We start from the raw sequence: 15,713 nt of genomic DNA, 5'->3' as shown, positions 1-15,713 counted from the left end.
ATGTTTATATTTTTCGCGGAGTTAATGAATGGTTTAACGACACGTAGATATTGACGGCATGATACATAAAAAAGTTTGATTTGAATGAAATTTGAAAGAATATACTGATTCGGTAGAGTTCTTATACTGAGCATTACATGACTGGGAGAATGCGTAGCACTCACTATAGAGTCCTGAGAAACACCTTTGGGAGTGAACCGCACACTTAACCATGCCTAGCCTTTGAAAGAACTGGAGATGATCAGAGGCTTTGACAGTAGATTCACCGACAGACCGACTGTAGGGCTGTAAGGCTGAATATTTCGGATAACTACTGCTATGCTGATACCAGGGAGACATTGTATATTAAACCCATCAAATAGCAGAACAAGAACAACGATGTATTATACAGGCTATGCTAGGTGGGAATTATGTCTCCACAAAATGATAGAGAGAAAGGGCACGTCCAAACGTCTCCACAAAACAAATCATACAATCTGAGACGCTCCCGTGCGTAGAATTGAAGTGTGCCCTGTCTGACCGGCAGAGAAAGAGCATGAGAGCCTGGGCTTAAGGTCATTGTGGCAACAGAAGCGCCGATTCTTCTTGATCATCTCGCGATCCCTTCGAAGCTTTGCCCCGCTTGTGTCGCCGACGGCGTTTCTTCTGTCCATTGGTATTCGTCATCTCGGTATCATTATTAAGGTCATGGACCTGTCCATCTTGGCGCACTGGGAATTTGCCTCCATATTCATCGTCGGAGGAACTCGTGCTCGTCGTGTGCAGGACCACTTTACGGATTCCGTTGACATCGACCACCTGCTCGGTGATACTGCCACTCCGGGCGGGTCCTTGGTGTTGATAACTGGCCGGCTTTAGGCGGTCTCGGGACCGTGAGTCGGATGACCAAATGCTAATCGCTGCACTTGACCCAGCAGAGCGTCCATATTCATCCTGCTCTTCACGGACGGCTTCCGGGATGGAGATCGCTGACCCATCCTTCGTCTGAGTTGCGGTGTCCGTTGCTGGGGGGTGCGACATGGTGTCGTATCCGAGACGTAGTGCATGCGCGCCATCACGAGCGTCCAAGCCGCCTGATTGGAGTAGCCCGGCACCAATGCCACCACTGGTACCAGGTAAGCCGAGCGAAGAGGCACGACGATGTCCAGACCCGGAAGTGCTCAGGGCCGAATCGTCATCCGTCTGTCCCGACCGAGTCGGTGAACCACCGGCTCGCTTTATCTTCACGCTCTGATACCGGGTGTGACGGGGCCGACTGGCCAAATTGGAAGGCCCAAGATGCTTCAAATGTTCGCGAATCTCATCCGTGGTGCCCCTTTGAGTGACCCATTCGGGCGAATCCGCGCCTTTGTCCAACTGTTGCCTACGGAGCTGGAACCGTGGTAATGGGGCTTCCACCGAGCTTCGTCGTCCCTCCGACTGTCTTCGTCCCCGACCTTCAGCCCCGATGTCGACCAAGGTACCTTGAGCGGGCAGACTCGACAGCATGGGTGGATCTTCCACTATTCTACCCTTGGGCACGCGGGATTTCGGAGCAGGTGTCATACGCCGAATGGCTTTGTGAACATCAACGAAAACATCCGATTCATCGATAATTTCCCTATTGTTGGTGTTAGCATCACAATATAGTTAATCCGTAGGAAATCTGCATGGCACATACTCGCCGATCAGTTCCTCAATCACATCCTCTAGTGTAATCACGCCCAAGGCGCCTCGGTCCTCGCCGGGGTATTCCGAAACCAGTACCATGTGAGATTTACCCTCCTGGAAGAAGTTGACGATATCCAAGCAGCTGGTTTCGGGGCGGGTCTCGGGGAGCGTGGCCAAGGCGAAGTCGCGGACCCGTTTGCAATCTTCGGGATCGTAAGTGATCAACATTTTGACGAGAAGCATGCCGACAAAGTTGAGGGGGCTATCCGGAGCATGGATGGGTATGCGGGAATATCCCTGGGAGAGGATCAAATCCATCGTCTCTTCATCGAGGACGGTATCGGCAGACATGGTGAAAACATCCTCCATCGGAGTCATGATGGCACCAACAGCCTTATCCTTCAGATCCAAGACAGCACTGATGATGGTGACTTCATCGGAGTTGAGCTGCTCGCCCGCTTCTCCCAGAGTCTTATGGAGCGTTACCAGGGTCTTCAGACCCGCCTTTTTGTAGATAGTACCGTGATCCTCACCCAACAGGCGGTCGAGTAATTTGGCGACGGGCCACGCCACGGGTGACATTAGGTACATCAAGGCCAGAACACAAGGGGCCATCCAAGCACCGATGGGAAGGCCATACCGAACGCAGATGGACTGGGGGACGATCTCGCCGAAAATCACTAGACGCCGACCGACAGGTCAGTCAAAAATTCGCTCATAATATAAACGAAAGGAGGGGAAGGTGCATTGTTACCAATGAGGACTGTACTGCCGAGAACCGCAGGCCACCCCCCGCCAAGCGATCGGTCCAGAATGATGGGGAGGGTCTCGTTGGTGATGACGTTACTGAGCAGGAGAGTCACTAGAACCCAGTGTTTCCCCCGTTTTAGCAATTTCAACACGCTGGCTGCATTTTTTCGCTCTGCGCCTTCACCGGACGTCTGAATGACCTGTAGATAGACCTCATCCTATCGCCGGGAATTAGCCGAGAATTAATAGGTGCTGCCTGGTTTGCCGGTGGCGGACATACCTGGCCCATCAAGGCGATGGTCAGACCGGCAAATGCGCCGCCGGTCAAGACGAGCGCGGCGGCCACACCGAGATACAGCCATAGACTCGGATCGCTGGGGGATAATGCGTGGACTTCTTCGGAGCGTTTGAGGTAAGGAACGGTCGGAGCGCCGGCGATGAGAGGTAGTTGTGCGAGAGCAAAAAGGAACAATTTTCCTAAACCGTGGACAGCCGGCCGGAGGGCCAGGAGACGGATGGCCGAACTTGTAGCCATCAGCAGTGGGCGGGGCGGCGAGGGAGAAGAAGAAGAATGAGTGGGAGGCAGCGGGTTAGATGGGGGACATATTTATTTGTCCCTAGTCGGACTGGCTATTGACAATCTGCGGGTAAACCTGGGCTGAACGATTCCAGGGTAAAGGGGTGTGCCGCGCCCAGTCGCGATCGGAAGCCAAGCAACACTAGGAGGTGGGGCGGATGGCGAGGCAGGTAAGCAGATAGATTTCAGATTGATTATTTGATTTAAGTGGTTGATTAGGACAAAAAATATAATAAAGAAGTCAACAAAAAAGGGCCAAATAACACTGAATAAGATAAGAAAGGAGGCTGAAGGGCCAAGAGACGATGAAGAAGACGGGTGCTTAGGAGTCTGGAGAGGAGGTCGCTGAGGAAATGAGGTAATTGACAGGAAAGATGTTTGACTGGTTTGACTGGTTTGACTGATCGAATGTAGACCTGCCTGTTTCGGTAGGTGTCTGCCCCCAAAAAGGGAAGGCACCCCCAGCGCCCGTCCCACCCAATCAGCGCCCGCCTTGCAGGGCTGGTGACACCTGAAATTAAAGGTTGACATTGGATGGCCTGAGAAGTCTTGGCATCGCTATAAATATTTTATTAACCAAACATCCCCTGGCCGTTGTCCCGTCGTCTGCCTCCGTCCACTCTAGGTGTACTGAGTAGGACCCTCTTTCTATCGACCAGGCCTGCCCTAAGGACCGGTCCCTTCTCGACAGAATCTTCAATCTGACAAGCGGACGGGCCGTGGAAACTGGAAACGTTAGTTGGAATGACAACTGTGCGACTTAGCCGACAGCCCCTTTTACATGACAATCCGATTGTTTCATCAACTAGCTAGGAAACCCCAACGAGGATCATGGATCTTCCCCATCATTCTGGTTCCACTTTACTGTCTCCTGTTCTTCTTTTCCCGAACAATTGACTCCTCCCCACAGAGTGCCCAATAGATAATACGGGCACATCCTCCGCGAAATAGTGCACGCTATGCCTCGTACTCGTAAGAAGCCTTTTTCTGAGACCCATTCTCATATGAGAAAAAGCCCTCGGTTCATTCTAGTGGCATTGTCGCTAGGCTGTCAGGTTAGCACCGCGTAAGGCTAGCCTGAGATATTTTTCTGTCCAGTGCCGATCGTTTCTTCGAGCGGATCACGAAATAGATCGGGTTAACCTCCTTGTCTTCTGCGGATAAAAGGCTTGCAATAAACAGGACGGTCTGATATCGGGATGATGCTACTAAGAAGCCAAATCCCTCGTATAAACGATGGGAACATAAATCAGACGGTCATCTAAACTATTTAGAGTACGGCAGTAGAACTCGGTTGCATGAGAGAAATATATAGTATCGCAATGGAGTATCTTCCTTGGCAATGATACTTCTATGTATCTAGTCTCCACTATGGTTCATGCAGTGTAACAAGCGAAGAGATTATCTAGATGACCGCAGAAAGCCCCAAAGCCACAACCGACCTCGTCCCTGCTCTGCCGGTATCCGAAGGCGCATAACAATTAGCCACAACGGAAACGAAATCGGCTTGTCGTTCCTGACGTAGACTGGCCCGCCAGTTCCCTCAAAGATGGTCTTCCATAGTATAAATATTTGGCAAGGGTCTGTGCCGGGGCTAATCGAACGTATGCGAGCAGTACTAGATCTTTCTATGAACCATGCAGTACTAGGAGTTTCCTGGATCGGAGGCTAGGTCTGTTTATTGTCTTTCTGTGTATGAGATGGTATACTGTTAGCTCTAGACATATGTACATTGGCTGGTGGATAGCATTGAAAGAGATTAGAGTCAGAACTTATCTGTGAAGTTGGCACGATCCCCTACTCCATAACTTTTTTCTACCGTAGTGCCTCTCTTATCCTCCGAATAAAAGAGTCGTTGTATCTGCGGGCTTTCAGAGTATAGTCTGACGTCGAGCTATAACCAAAAACCATGTTGAATCCAACGAAATCTATTCACTCAAAGTGATATTCACTCAACGTAGGTCGTGTATCTTTTGGGATAGCTCCTCTATCTTTGTAGTCACAAGACAAAGACAAATTTCAAGAAAAAAGATCGTGAAGGCCAGGATGAGCCACTCCGCCTTCGGGCCTGGTAGTAGCGACCATGGCGATGCTGCAGAATATCTGTCAACATTGGAAGAAACATTACGCCAGGGGATCAGTCTCGTACGAAGGCATAGGATACCGGAACTTCCCCAGCCTGCAGGCTTCTTCTGGAAGGACGATTCACTGTTGACCCAATCACAGCGCAGGGAAATCTATAGTGGGACATCGCGGTGACTGCAGCTGTCACCAGGTTCCTCCAGACAGGAAGATTCATCTCGAACTGGGAACTTCCGGTAAATTGTCCTGGAGCCTTCCTCGCCTTCAACATAAAAGGAGGACTTTCATCCCCAGAACTGCAGACTTAGTTCCTCAGCGGAAAACATCCAACCTGCTCTGAAGCAAACCATTCACTACTTCAAAAGTAGTGAAAATCAAACATCTTTTCGCTTCTCCCATTTCCTTCCCCTGTTTACCTTCCTCACTTCCTCCCTCTTCTTCCCGAACAAACTCTCTTCCTCAACCACTATCTCTCTTTTCATCTCAAGCCTTCATCTCCAAGGTATTCTCTCTAAACATCCATCTATCTTGACGTACTTTCAAGCATCTACGGAAGCTTCATTTGCAGATACACACCTGCTCTACCCCCCAAGAACTGATTCAATTAGTAAGTTGCCAGGAGTCATGCAAGGTCTCTGTCTAACAACCAGAAGGTCTTCACCTTCTTTGCAACCTTATCTAGTTTGTCCCGAGCGACAGAAACCCACACAAACAAACACGCCTGACTTCTCCTCACAAAATGATTCAATCAATAAGCTGTCCAAAGTCATGGATGAATTTTGTCTAACCAGTGAAAGGCCATCGTCTCTCGAACAACATGAATTGGTTCGACGATACCGACCAGGCTCGCCCGAACTACTTCCAACTTCTTCTCTTTGTCGTAAGTTGTCTGGAGGCATGCAAGGCTTCTGTTGTCTGACGAGGAATAGCTTTTTGCCCTCTTCTATCCGAGTCTCCTGTCGAAACTAGAAGGGGACTACGAAGCGCCTGAATTCACCCAAGACCTGCTCAACCTTGCTCATTTCACCGGACCCATGTTCTTCCCAGATATGGACTTTGTTGAGCTGTCAATCTGTTCTGGTATAGTCTTCGCGGTGGTCATAATGCTGGGTTTCCTTATCGGTTTCTGGAATGACATTTCTCCTTGGATTATGGCTGGAGTCAACAAGCTCTCCTCCATGGTGCTCGGTTTCAAGTGGCTGGCCAAACAGCTCTCTGTCGTACGCTCTTACCAAGGGCTCCGCTGCAAGATGTGCCTCACCCTTGAGAAGTTGAAGCAGTCGACGAACTGCCGTCTCTTGTACCGGGTCGCCTTCGAGGCAATCGTGTGGTTGCACTCTACCCCTACCCCCCTGGTCATGATCATTAGATTGATGGCGCTGGGATCCTCCGTCGTGGTCGCGTGCATCGGCCTGTTCCTTTGTGGAGGACAACTTCTGTCTGGCTTCACCGCTGGTTTGTTCTCCACGCAGTGGGACATGGGGGTGTACTGCTCTTTCTCGCCCCGGAATCTCTTCTACCTGCCATCTGGCCGGGGTCGATGGTTGTCGGAGTTCTACTGCTTCGGGCGTGACCTGGGTGTGAGACTGGACGGGGCTATTGATTGGAGCCCGGAGCAGTTCGAAGGTCATCAGGATGAGTGGCCTGTTCTTCCCGTTATTGTTCTCGCCCTTGTTTGTGTCATCGCCTGGATGTACTGCGCTCTCTCTCAGACCGTCGCTGCCGAACAAACCTCCACGCCGGAACATGTGGTTCAGGCCCCGGCAGCGAACTGCGTCGACCAGGAAACACAAACCAAGGAGGACCCTGCCGTACTTGAGCGCGGGCGTCAACTCGAGGCTAAGATGCAAACGAAGCTGGAGGCTTTGATCAAAACCCACACTAGCGAGTGTGAAGGCTACAAGAAGACGATCAAAGCCCAAGAGGAGCGCATCGCAGCCGACGCCGCGAAGCATCGCGTAACGGAGCAACGGGAAGTGTACGGGGCGTTCTTCAGCACGCTGTCTGCGCAGCGAGTTCCGCTCGAGGAAACATCTTATGCCTCGAAAGTCGAACCTCGGCAGCGTGACCTCACTCGTTCAGTTTTGGTCGAGCAGGTCGAGAAGAAGAATGCCCAGCTCAAGAAGGCTGAGGAGGAATTGGTGGACGCCAACACGGATCGGGAATTTCTCTCCCGCAGAATCAGACTGCTGGAAATCAAGGAGGGTCGCATGGAGGACGAGTTACAGGGCTATCGAACTGCCAAAGCCGAGCTGGAACGTCAGAAACTCGAGGTAATGGCACATGCAGATACCAAGTACGCGAATGCCGTGAGCGAGATCATTTCGCTCAAAGATCGTCTCGCGGAACAGAACAGAGATCTCATTCACCGCATGCAACGCTTCAGGGATCTGGAAAGTCTGTATGGCCAACGTGTGCAGGTTGATACGCAGCTCGAGCAAAACTATAATGAGCTCGTTTCCCGCCACAATGAACTCGAATCCAGATACGCGACCCTCGACAAGGAAAGGGACGGACTCCTGGTGGAAATCGAACTGCTAAACGCCTTCCACAATGAATCTTCGTTAGCCCAGCAGCTCGATGCCGCCAACCAGCGGTGCGTGCGCCAGGACGGCGAGGTCAAGTGCCTAGAGGCTGAGAAGAGGGCGTTGCAGTCCGAGATCGCCGGTCAGGAGGTGCTGTATAAGGGGGTGCTCGCTTGGGCGGCAGGAGTCGACGAAAATTGCCGTGCAGCTCTCGACACCTTTACGGCGGACCGCGACAGGCACCTTGCCGATGTAGAGGCCGCCCTCGAGACTGCCAAGGCACGAGTCGTCGAATGTGAGGGGCTGACCGAACAAAGCGCCGACCAGGTCGACCTCCTTGAGGGCCAGCTCTTCAACGTACAGCACGAGAAGAGCCAGTGCCTGCAGGAGATCGCGCGCCTCGAAACCGTGGTCGGGCTCCTCAGACGCCGCCTGAGGGAACAGGAGGAGGCTGCGCGGCTGTCGGAGACGACTCCCCAAAAGCGCCGCGCAAAAGGCATGGGGTCTGTCACCACGGCCCTCGAGCAGAGCCAGGTAGAGGTCGCCAAGTTGCGGATTGAGAACGAGACTCTTCGCGACCAGGCCAACCGCATGGCCGTCGAGACATCCGACCAGGCCAAGGATGACCTCATCCGGCGCCTCAGGGCCCAAGTGGACGCGGAGAGGAATCAGAAGACGGAGGCCCAGATTGCATCGGACACGAGGGTTAAGGCAATGGACGCCGAAATCACAAGGCTCCGAGTCACCCTGTCCAACGCAACAACCCCCGTGGGCGCGTCCCCATTCAGTCGCTCGAATGGGAGACGTCGCTAGCCCTTCTGATCCTTCGACAGGATTTGTTCTCCCTCTTCGAGTCCGGCCAGTAATGGCAACGGGTTTGAAGGGGTCTCGAGATAGATTTCCTGGGATCCCGCGTTCATCTTGTGACCCTGCACGGCTTTCGACCTGCTCCCTGGCCCCCCTGCCCCCCTGGCGCTGAGAGTTGATCATGACTCCCAGCTGGCACTTCCGTAGCCACACCTGATTATGTGGCTGCATGTGTGTCCGCTGGTTTGTAGAAATGATCCTCTTGTCCCCGGCTTTCCTTGCGTGTTTCCATGCGTCCGTCCGCCGATTCGAGTTGAGAAAGAGGAGAAAAATTATATATTCTTACTATTTCCTGTAATTCGTCGCTTGTTCTCGGTTGCTCTCGGTTGTTTTCTGTTTCTTTTCTCTTTTTTGTGGTCTCTGTTCTCTTGAAGTCTATCTTAATTTTTCTTTTCTCTTTTTGTCTTTCTATTTTCTATCTGTTTTCTTGTTTTCTAGCGATTGTATAGATATTGTCTGAGTAAAATTGGGTTGATGGAGCTGTTGAAAAAAGAATCTCTTGCTTGTAGTAGAGAAACCCGTACCGGGTGACATCCTTACGCCTAGTTAAAACCTGGAATTTGACCTATAATCTGGGCTTGTTTGAGTATTGAGAAACGAAATGACATCGGTAGTCCGCGAAGATGTCTTGAAAATCACACAGAAATAAGAATGAAGTGACCTAGAATAGCAGAATGATTGTGGGATCGTTCTCTTTCAGTGCAAGTGAAGGTGAAGGGACGGTCAGGCATTGGCAGGGACAGAGTGTTTTTTGACTGTCTAGTCTTTATCTATTCTTAATCAGTCTACATCAGAGTACGGGGAGATTCGAAAACATCGCTTCTTTCCTGAAAAGATAGGAATAGTTGGCTAAAAAGGCTGGCGGATGAAAAGTGGCTTTTATCATCATCGCAAGAACGGACATGTTCCCAAAGATGAAATGACAATTTGCACGCTCCTGCGGACACACAACATCTACGACGGACTGCTTCCCACTGAAATCCATTTAGAGTGGTCTAACAATAACGAGGCTCAGGTCAGTAGAGTCAAAGGTCCAAGATGCTCCGCACTGGGCTTGAGAAAGCCTTCGTTCAATCCGGTGGAGAAGATATCCCATAGCAGGAGTTTAAATGAAGATAAGACTCATGTGCATGACTAGAGACAGTCCCTTCCACTGCAAGTGTCTGGAATGGAAATTTGGATCGTCGAGAAAAAAAAAAAAAAACTTCATAGGTAGAGGGCCATTCAAGGCGAATGAATGGATTGTGCCTGCTAATGGATTTGCGATTGGTCTGGTAACAACGGTGCAAAACCGACAGTAATTCGATCCTCACACGATCAGTTAGTTTATTAAGCCTATGGTCACTCATTTGACACATTCGGGAGTGCGAAGGTGCTTTTATCGCAAGAGATGGGGAGTAAATAACTGGGTTCTTCGCTCGGCGCATGCCGGATCATTAATTGTTCGTGCATTCCTGGGAGCAATTGATCCCACAACTTATAGAAAGATGATTCGGGATGGTCTTAGGAGCCATATTATGATAGCGATGAGATACACTGATCATCAGGGCATTCGAGAAGCCGACGATATTCATCTTTAGCCCTACAAGTTGATGGCTGAATGGACGACTCCCTCTTGGCGCGGAGATAACTCCCGAGACTTACTCCGTAGCTGATGCCCAAGGCTTGCGCTGGCTCCGGTAGACCGTTCAGGAGTGCGGTGGCGACGTGTTCGCCAGGAAGGTGGGAGCAACTTTAAACTGCGCTGACTGGAAACTAATGTACTCCGTATGTACGTTGACGCCAGGGTGGATCAGCGATAGGTCTCAAGTTTCAGGTTCCCAAAGTTTCGGCAAGTAGGCGCCCAGGAGGGCTTCTGCAGACATTAAACGGTGTAGGTTTTCCCCACTGTCCAATGACTTCGTAGATGAGAATTTTTTGAATAACAGTGGATCAAAAATAGAGAAATACGTGGACCAAATTGTGTTGCTCCGGAATACTGCTCATAGACCAGGTGATTGTGTATGTTCATAGTACTCGGGAACTGGGGAGGGGGGGGGGGGGGGGGGGTTCAAAAGTGGCGCCATTAATTGGGATCATTTGCAGTCAGTCATTGCAATCAAAATAAATGAAAATTCGCTGGGACGGAGGAATCCATGCCGACCCTGAACTCACGAGATAAGAATGTGCATTCGTTTGCTCGGCTGGTCAGTGGAGCAGTAATTAAGCAATCCTTGGCACGGGTCAGTTTGCCGATGATCAGTCGGATTCTTGGGTTGAGAATATACAGAAATTAAATAAACCAGAAATGGATTCAAGATTGATAGTTTGAGTCTGGTTCTATTGTGCATCTTCACACCAGAACCAACCCTCTTGACGGAGGACAGAGGACAGAGGACAGAGGATAGTATACAGCACAGGGCACACTACTCCGAGGTATACTCCGTACAGGGACGGGTGGGCCGCTAAGCCAAGCGAGGCATTCCCCCGACGGTTCACGCGTGCTTAAGCGCCGCCTGGTGTTTCATCGCTGCCAATCGATCGTCATTTATCGCTTCAATTCAATCAAATCAGAATGCATAATTCACAATGGCCGTCCATTCGCCAGGGTTGGCTCCCTGCCGGCCTGCATTCTCGGTTTCAGTCCTGTCTCTCCCCTCCTCTCCTCCCTTCTTCTTCGGTTTCTCTCTCTCGCCAGGGCTCTGTTTCATCGCTGCGTCTCTCCCTCCCTAACCGCCTGGCTGTCACTCATTCCTCCATATATTCTTTCTCTCCCTCAGCCACATTCTTTTGACTTGTTCGTTGTCGCCGGCCACCCCCGCAATTGCGACAAGCCCCTGATCCTTGGCACGTTTCCACCCCCCCATCTGTCGCCAGCCCTGCGTTGCACAATCGTTGCGCGCTTTCCTTCTGCACGCCAATTTTGATTCTTGACACAATGCGCCTGGTGTAAGCTGTTCGATTGGCTCCTCTGTCGCTCGCTTGCTTCCATTCTTCACTCTTTGACCCCCTTGCAAATTGTCCAACGGCCATGCGCAATCAATGCGCGTAGCCGCCGATCCAGCATACTCGATCCACTCGTGGTAGCCATTCTTTTTTTATTTTTTATTTTTTTATCTTCTCTCCCCTCCTTGTACAAAACCGAGACAACCGCCCTCGTTTCTTTGTGTTGTCGCCTTGTTCTCCTTGCGATTGAAACTTCGCACGGCTGGTCCGACGAAGTCGCATCTATTCCCCCTCCCCTCGTTTCATACCTGAACCAATCGCTCGGTGGCTGGCCGCACCGGGCTTTTGCAACAAAATGCCCTGTTGCGGAGATCGTGAGAAGGGAGCAACGGTGTCTCTCGAGGAGAAATGGGATTATGTAGTGAGTGTTATTGCTTATCGAAGCGTCCAATTCCTTGCAGAATGCCTGCTAACGTTAGACGCTTCCCATAGAATCTGTCCGATTTCAAGTCAGACTCCTGTCTCTCTCCCTTCTCCTACTTCTTTCTTTGGGTGTTCTTGGTGGTCTCTCTGGCTGTCTACGGCGTCGACACCTTTACCGCGGTCAACCTGTTGGCCTTCTCTCGTTGGGCTGGACAGATTGAACCCGCCATTCCGTTCACCGTTTCCCGCTGGATCTTCGCCGTCTGTATCATCATCTCGTTTGTGCTGTTGGTTTTGCGCTGGCTGAAGGCGATTCGAGCTATTAGATCCGGTAGCATTGCGCAAAGCTACCTTGATTCGCTTGCCGTGCGAATTCAAAGTATTCGCATGGGCAAAGAGGGTCGCGGATGGAAGCGATTCCTTGTCTTTGCCGAATTGACAAAGAGTAAAAAAGGTGCCGAATATGTGGCCCTGTTCGCGTATTTTTCTTTTGAGAGTAAGTCATCTCTCGTGGGCGCATTGGGATAAACGCCATGCTGACTTGCCTGATAGCCTGGATGAACACCATCTTTGCCGACGGCCCCCGTCAAGTCGTCAATGCGATTACACTGTACTCGGTTATGAAAATGGACCTTCTGCCAGGAGGGGAGAATGCGAGCAGTGACAGTGATTCGCCTGCCTTCTTTCAGTTCTTCGACAACGTTAAGATCCTTGCCGAACATAACAACCTGCGTGCTGTCGTTCTCTTCGGCATGCTGTTCACCCTGATCATCTGGGTGCTATCTATCTTGAAATTAGCTCTTGCGATCATTCTCTACCTCATCTTCCTCTTCCACCACATTCCCTCGGAGGATGGCTCGCTGAAAGCCTATTGCCGGCGCAAGATTAATAGTCGGCTTACGCGCATTGTGCGACAGAAGGTTGACAAGGCCCTATCAAAGGGGATCGTGTTGCAAAATCGGGCTCCCACCCGACCGAATCTGACCTTGGACACGAAACCTACCTTGCCAGCCGTCGGAGCCGGCGACGATAAGGGTCCAATTGTCACGACCATCTCGCGTTCCACAACCCAGACCACCCTCCCCCCATACTCGTCACGCCCTGGGACTGCTGCCCCAGACCGAAACCCTACGCTTCCGGACGTGGCCGCCTTCGACGAAAAGCCACCGCTGAGTCGGACTATGACGCAGTCAAGTGCATATTCCGACGCCGCCTCGATGTCAGGAAGCACCGCAGTATCGGGATACAGCCCACTTGATCGCCAAACAACGCCAGCACCGCCCGTGCCGCCTCTCCCCAGCGAGATCCCTATGCCAGTTCAACGTAGCCAGACTCCGATGTCGCGGCCGGCCTACACACCGGCCCCACCACCCCCAGTCCGCGGTCCGAGTCGCATGACTCCTGCTAGGGGATTCCGGGATCCAGGCGACGAGTACGGATCCTTTTCACCCTATGATCAAACACCTGCACCGTATCATTCATTCAGTCCGGTCGATGATCCCTATGCGCGGTCATTTACACCTGGATCGACTTTCTCGCCGAATGGCCATGGCCCTGCCCGACCATATCCTCCTAGCGTCGGCGCCACTCCTCGTCCACCTCCGCAGACTGGGTACCCTCCGCGGTCATTCACACCCGCAAGTTACACTACGAATCGACCACCACAAAGCTTCACTCCTGTGGAAGATTTACCAATGAGACCTTTCCATCCTGCTGGCCCTGCTGGCCCCAGTGGGTCGCTGCAATCTCGGGGACCGGATGGTTATGTTCCCTTCAATCCCCCGGCTAGAAACTCCCCGGTATCTGCTACCGGTACACCGGCACCAAGTGCCCCCGCCTACCCCCCTCATGCGCCCTCAAGGGCGTTTTCGCCATCCAGTGACTACAGCAGTGAGCCAGCGCCTCCCATAAGAGCTTATACCCCTCACGACACGTACGGTCCACAATCGCAGCAGCCTCATTATCACCAAGACTTCTTCTAACCTCTCCCTGTCGAGAGATTATAAATCCTGCATCATTGACCGTGAACCCTTCTTTATCATGTGTCCGTGTTTATGACCCCCAGAAGAGCTGGCCGTCTCTTCGGGAACTGACGATTGAACTCTTTTGTTGTCCCTACCCTTCATGACGAGCACCTTTGGTAGCTCTGTTTCAAATACCCTGGATATTAATCTGCTTCGGACATATTGTCTTTTTCATCTTTCTGTGTATTGAAAATTCGGTGGATTTGCTTTGGTGCATTAGACAGATAGATAGACGCAATTGCAGAATATCTACTATTTATGAACACGTACTACTGTTTTCGCTTGGGAAAGTAGAGTGCCAGATTCACCGTTGAGACCTTCGAATACTACTCACACAACGCCAAGACTTAGAGGCTTTCTGACGTTGAATTAGCTCTATCGATAATGTAATTTGGGGACCTGTGAATTGCCTATTGCTGTGACAAAGTCCAATTTCACCCCACCATGGAAAGAAGACGACACAGATGAAGAAAGCCAGGACGAAGACCCTGCTGAGGAGCAGCGGAGGTTTGAGAAAGACAAGAAATTGTTCTGGCAGAGCCAGAGAAAGAAGGGTGGATTCCAGCCTATTAGATGCACCCCCGGGCAAAGTCAGCTTCATGTCTTCCGCTATCGAGGCCATTTAATTGGCCTCTATCGCAATCCTCGCCCGAGTCTCAGCAATACTTGGCTTATGGACGCTGAGACAATCACCATTTATGCTTGGGGAAAGCAAATTTTGATGGAGTTGCTGGAAGAAGCGCAGGAGGCATATCTCAAACGCAAGGGCAATCGAGTAGCAATTTATCGCGGCCTGAAGTTGCAAAATATGCTCCGTTGGGCCTTGAGCTCCTCAAAGCCTCCACGTCCGCTTTCAACCTTAGCTCTCGCTCCAGATACCAAGAGCGAGATTCTTGCTGATATTGAAAGCTTCCTCAGTCCAAAGATAAAAGCCTGGTATACGTCATGCGGAATACCATACCGCCGTGGTTATTTTTTTCACGGTCCCCCCGGAACGGGGAAGTCCAGCATGTGTTTTGTGATTGCTGGGCTTCTCTGTTTGGATATCTATACCATCAGCCTGAATAGTTCCAAAGTCGACGAAGACAGTCTGTCTAAACTTTTCCAGGAGCTGCCAAGCCGCTGCATAATACTCCTCGAGGATGTCGATAACGCAGGGATTGTTCAACCTATCCGTGAAGTCAGCGAAAGCGACCAAGTGACGGGCTTCTCCGAGGACCGGAATGTCGTTCATAGTGGTGTCTCACTATCGGCCCTTTTGAATTGTCTTGATGGTGTCGGAGCACAGGAGGGTCGGATTCTCATCGTGACAACCAATCACCCAAAACAAACTTGACGCTTCTTTGACTCGCCCTGGCCGAGTGGATAAGAAGAACTACTTTGGATATGCGGATAAAGCCAGTGTCAAAAGTATCTTTTCACTCGTCTATAACCCTTTCATCGGTGGGGGTTCTGCTGGGTTCACTTCGAGCCTTCCAGCCAAGAAGCTGGATCGTCCGGCTAGAGCCATGTCAAACCGGTCAATTCGGGACCTGTCTATCAAGTTTGCCGAGCTGGTCCCAGATGACCAGTTCACAGCAGCTGAAATCCAAAGTTACCTCCTAGATTTCAAGGATGACCCCGATATGGCTGTAACGGAAGCTGCTGAGTGGGTCAAAGACAAGATGACAATTGATCTGCGCGGTAGTTTCCAATAAACGCGCATTTCACTGTGCAATTCCAGCAATAATAAAATGGTCAATAAGAAAGAATCCCGCATCCCTAGGCTTTTAGGAAAAGAAAATAAGGACGCAGGTATCTATCATCAAGGGTTTGGATTTTCACTAGAGAAAGAGGTACTATATTTGACCAAATCGATAATCTCAAACATCATGCAAGTCGAGTCCATAC

The 15,713-nt window shown here is 51.0% G+C and overlaps 3 protein-coding genes across 3 annotated transcripts; 2 read left to right on the top strand and 1 right to left on the bottom strand.

Moving 5' to 3' along the window:
- Positions 1-555: 555 nt before the first annotated feature.
- KD926_004143 (putative DUF21 and CBS domain protein (Mam3)) lies at positions 556-2,935 on the bottom strand (the record flags this gene model as incomplete). Its single annotated transcript, XM_053096850.1, has 4 exons — positions 556-1,600; positions 1,661-2,330; positions 2,405-2,618; positions 2,681-2,935. The coding sequence occupies 4 exons, from the start codon at positions 2,933-2,935 to the stop codon at positions 556-558; spliced, it is 2,184 nt and encodes a 727-aa protein (XP_052961286.1).
- Positions 2,936-5,876: 2,941 nt separating this feature from the next.
- Positions 5,877-8,397, top strand: KD926_004142 (uncharacterized protein; the record flags this gene model as incomplete). The annotated part of the gene is made up of 2 exons (XM_053096839.1): positions 5,877-5,939; positions 5,989-8,397. 2 exons carry the CDS (start codon positions 5,877-5,879, stop codon positions 8,395-8,397), a joined length of 2,472 nt encoding a protein of 823 aa, XP_052961285.1.
- Positions 8,398-11,731: 3,334 nt separating this feature from the next.
- On the top strand, positions 11,732-15,520 carry KD926_004141 (uncharacterized protein; the record flags this gene model as incomplete). The annotated part of the gene is made up of 5 exons (XM_053096828.1): positions 11,732-11,797; positions 11,869-12,295; positions 12,352-13,689; positions 14,276-15,129; positions 15,197-15,520. The coding sequence occupies 5 exons, from the start codon at positions 11,732-11,734 to the stop codon at positions 15,518-15,520; spliced, it is 3,009 nt and encodes a 1,002-aa protein (XP_052961284.1).
- Positions 15,521-15,713: the final 193 nt, after the last annotated feature.

The sequence above is a fragment of the Aspergillus affinis genome, assembly GCF_023601865.1.
Source record: "Aspergillus affinis strain CMG 70 chromosome Unknown NODE_1_length_919884_cov_86_970707, whole genome shotgun sequence".
Taxonomy (NCBI): domain Eukaryota; kingdom Fungi; phylum Ascomycota; class Eurotiomycetes; order Eurotiales; family Aspergillaceae; genus Aspergillus; species Aspergillus affinis.
This window is presented reverse-complemented; position numbering and strand designations above follow the sequence as displayed.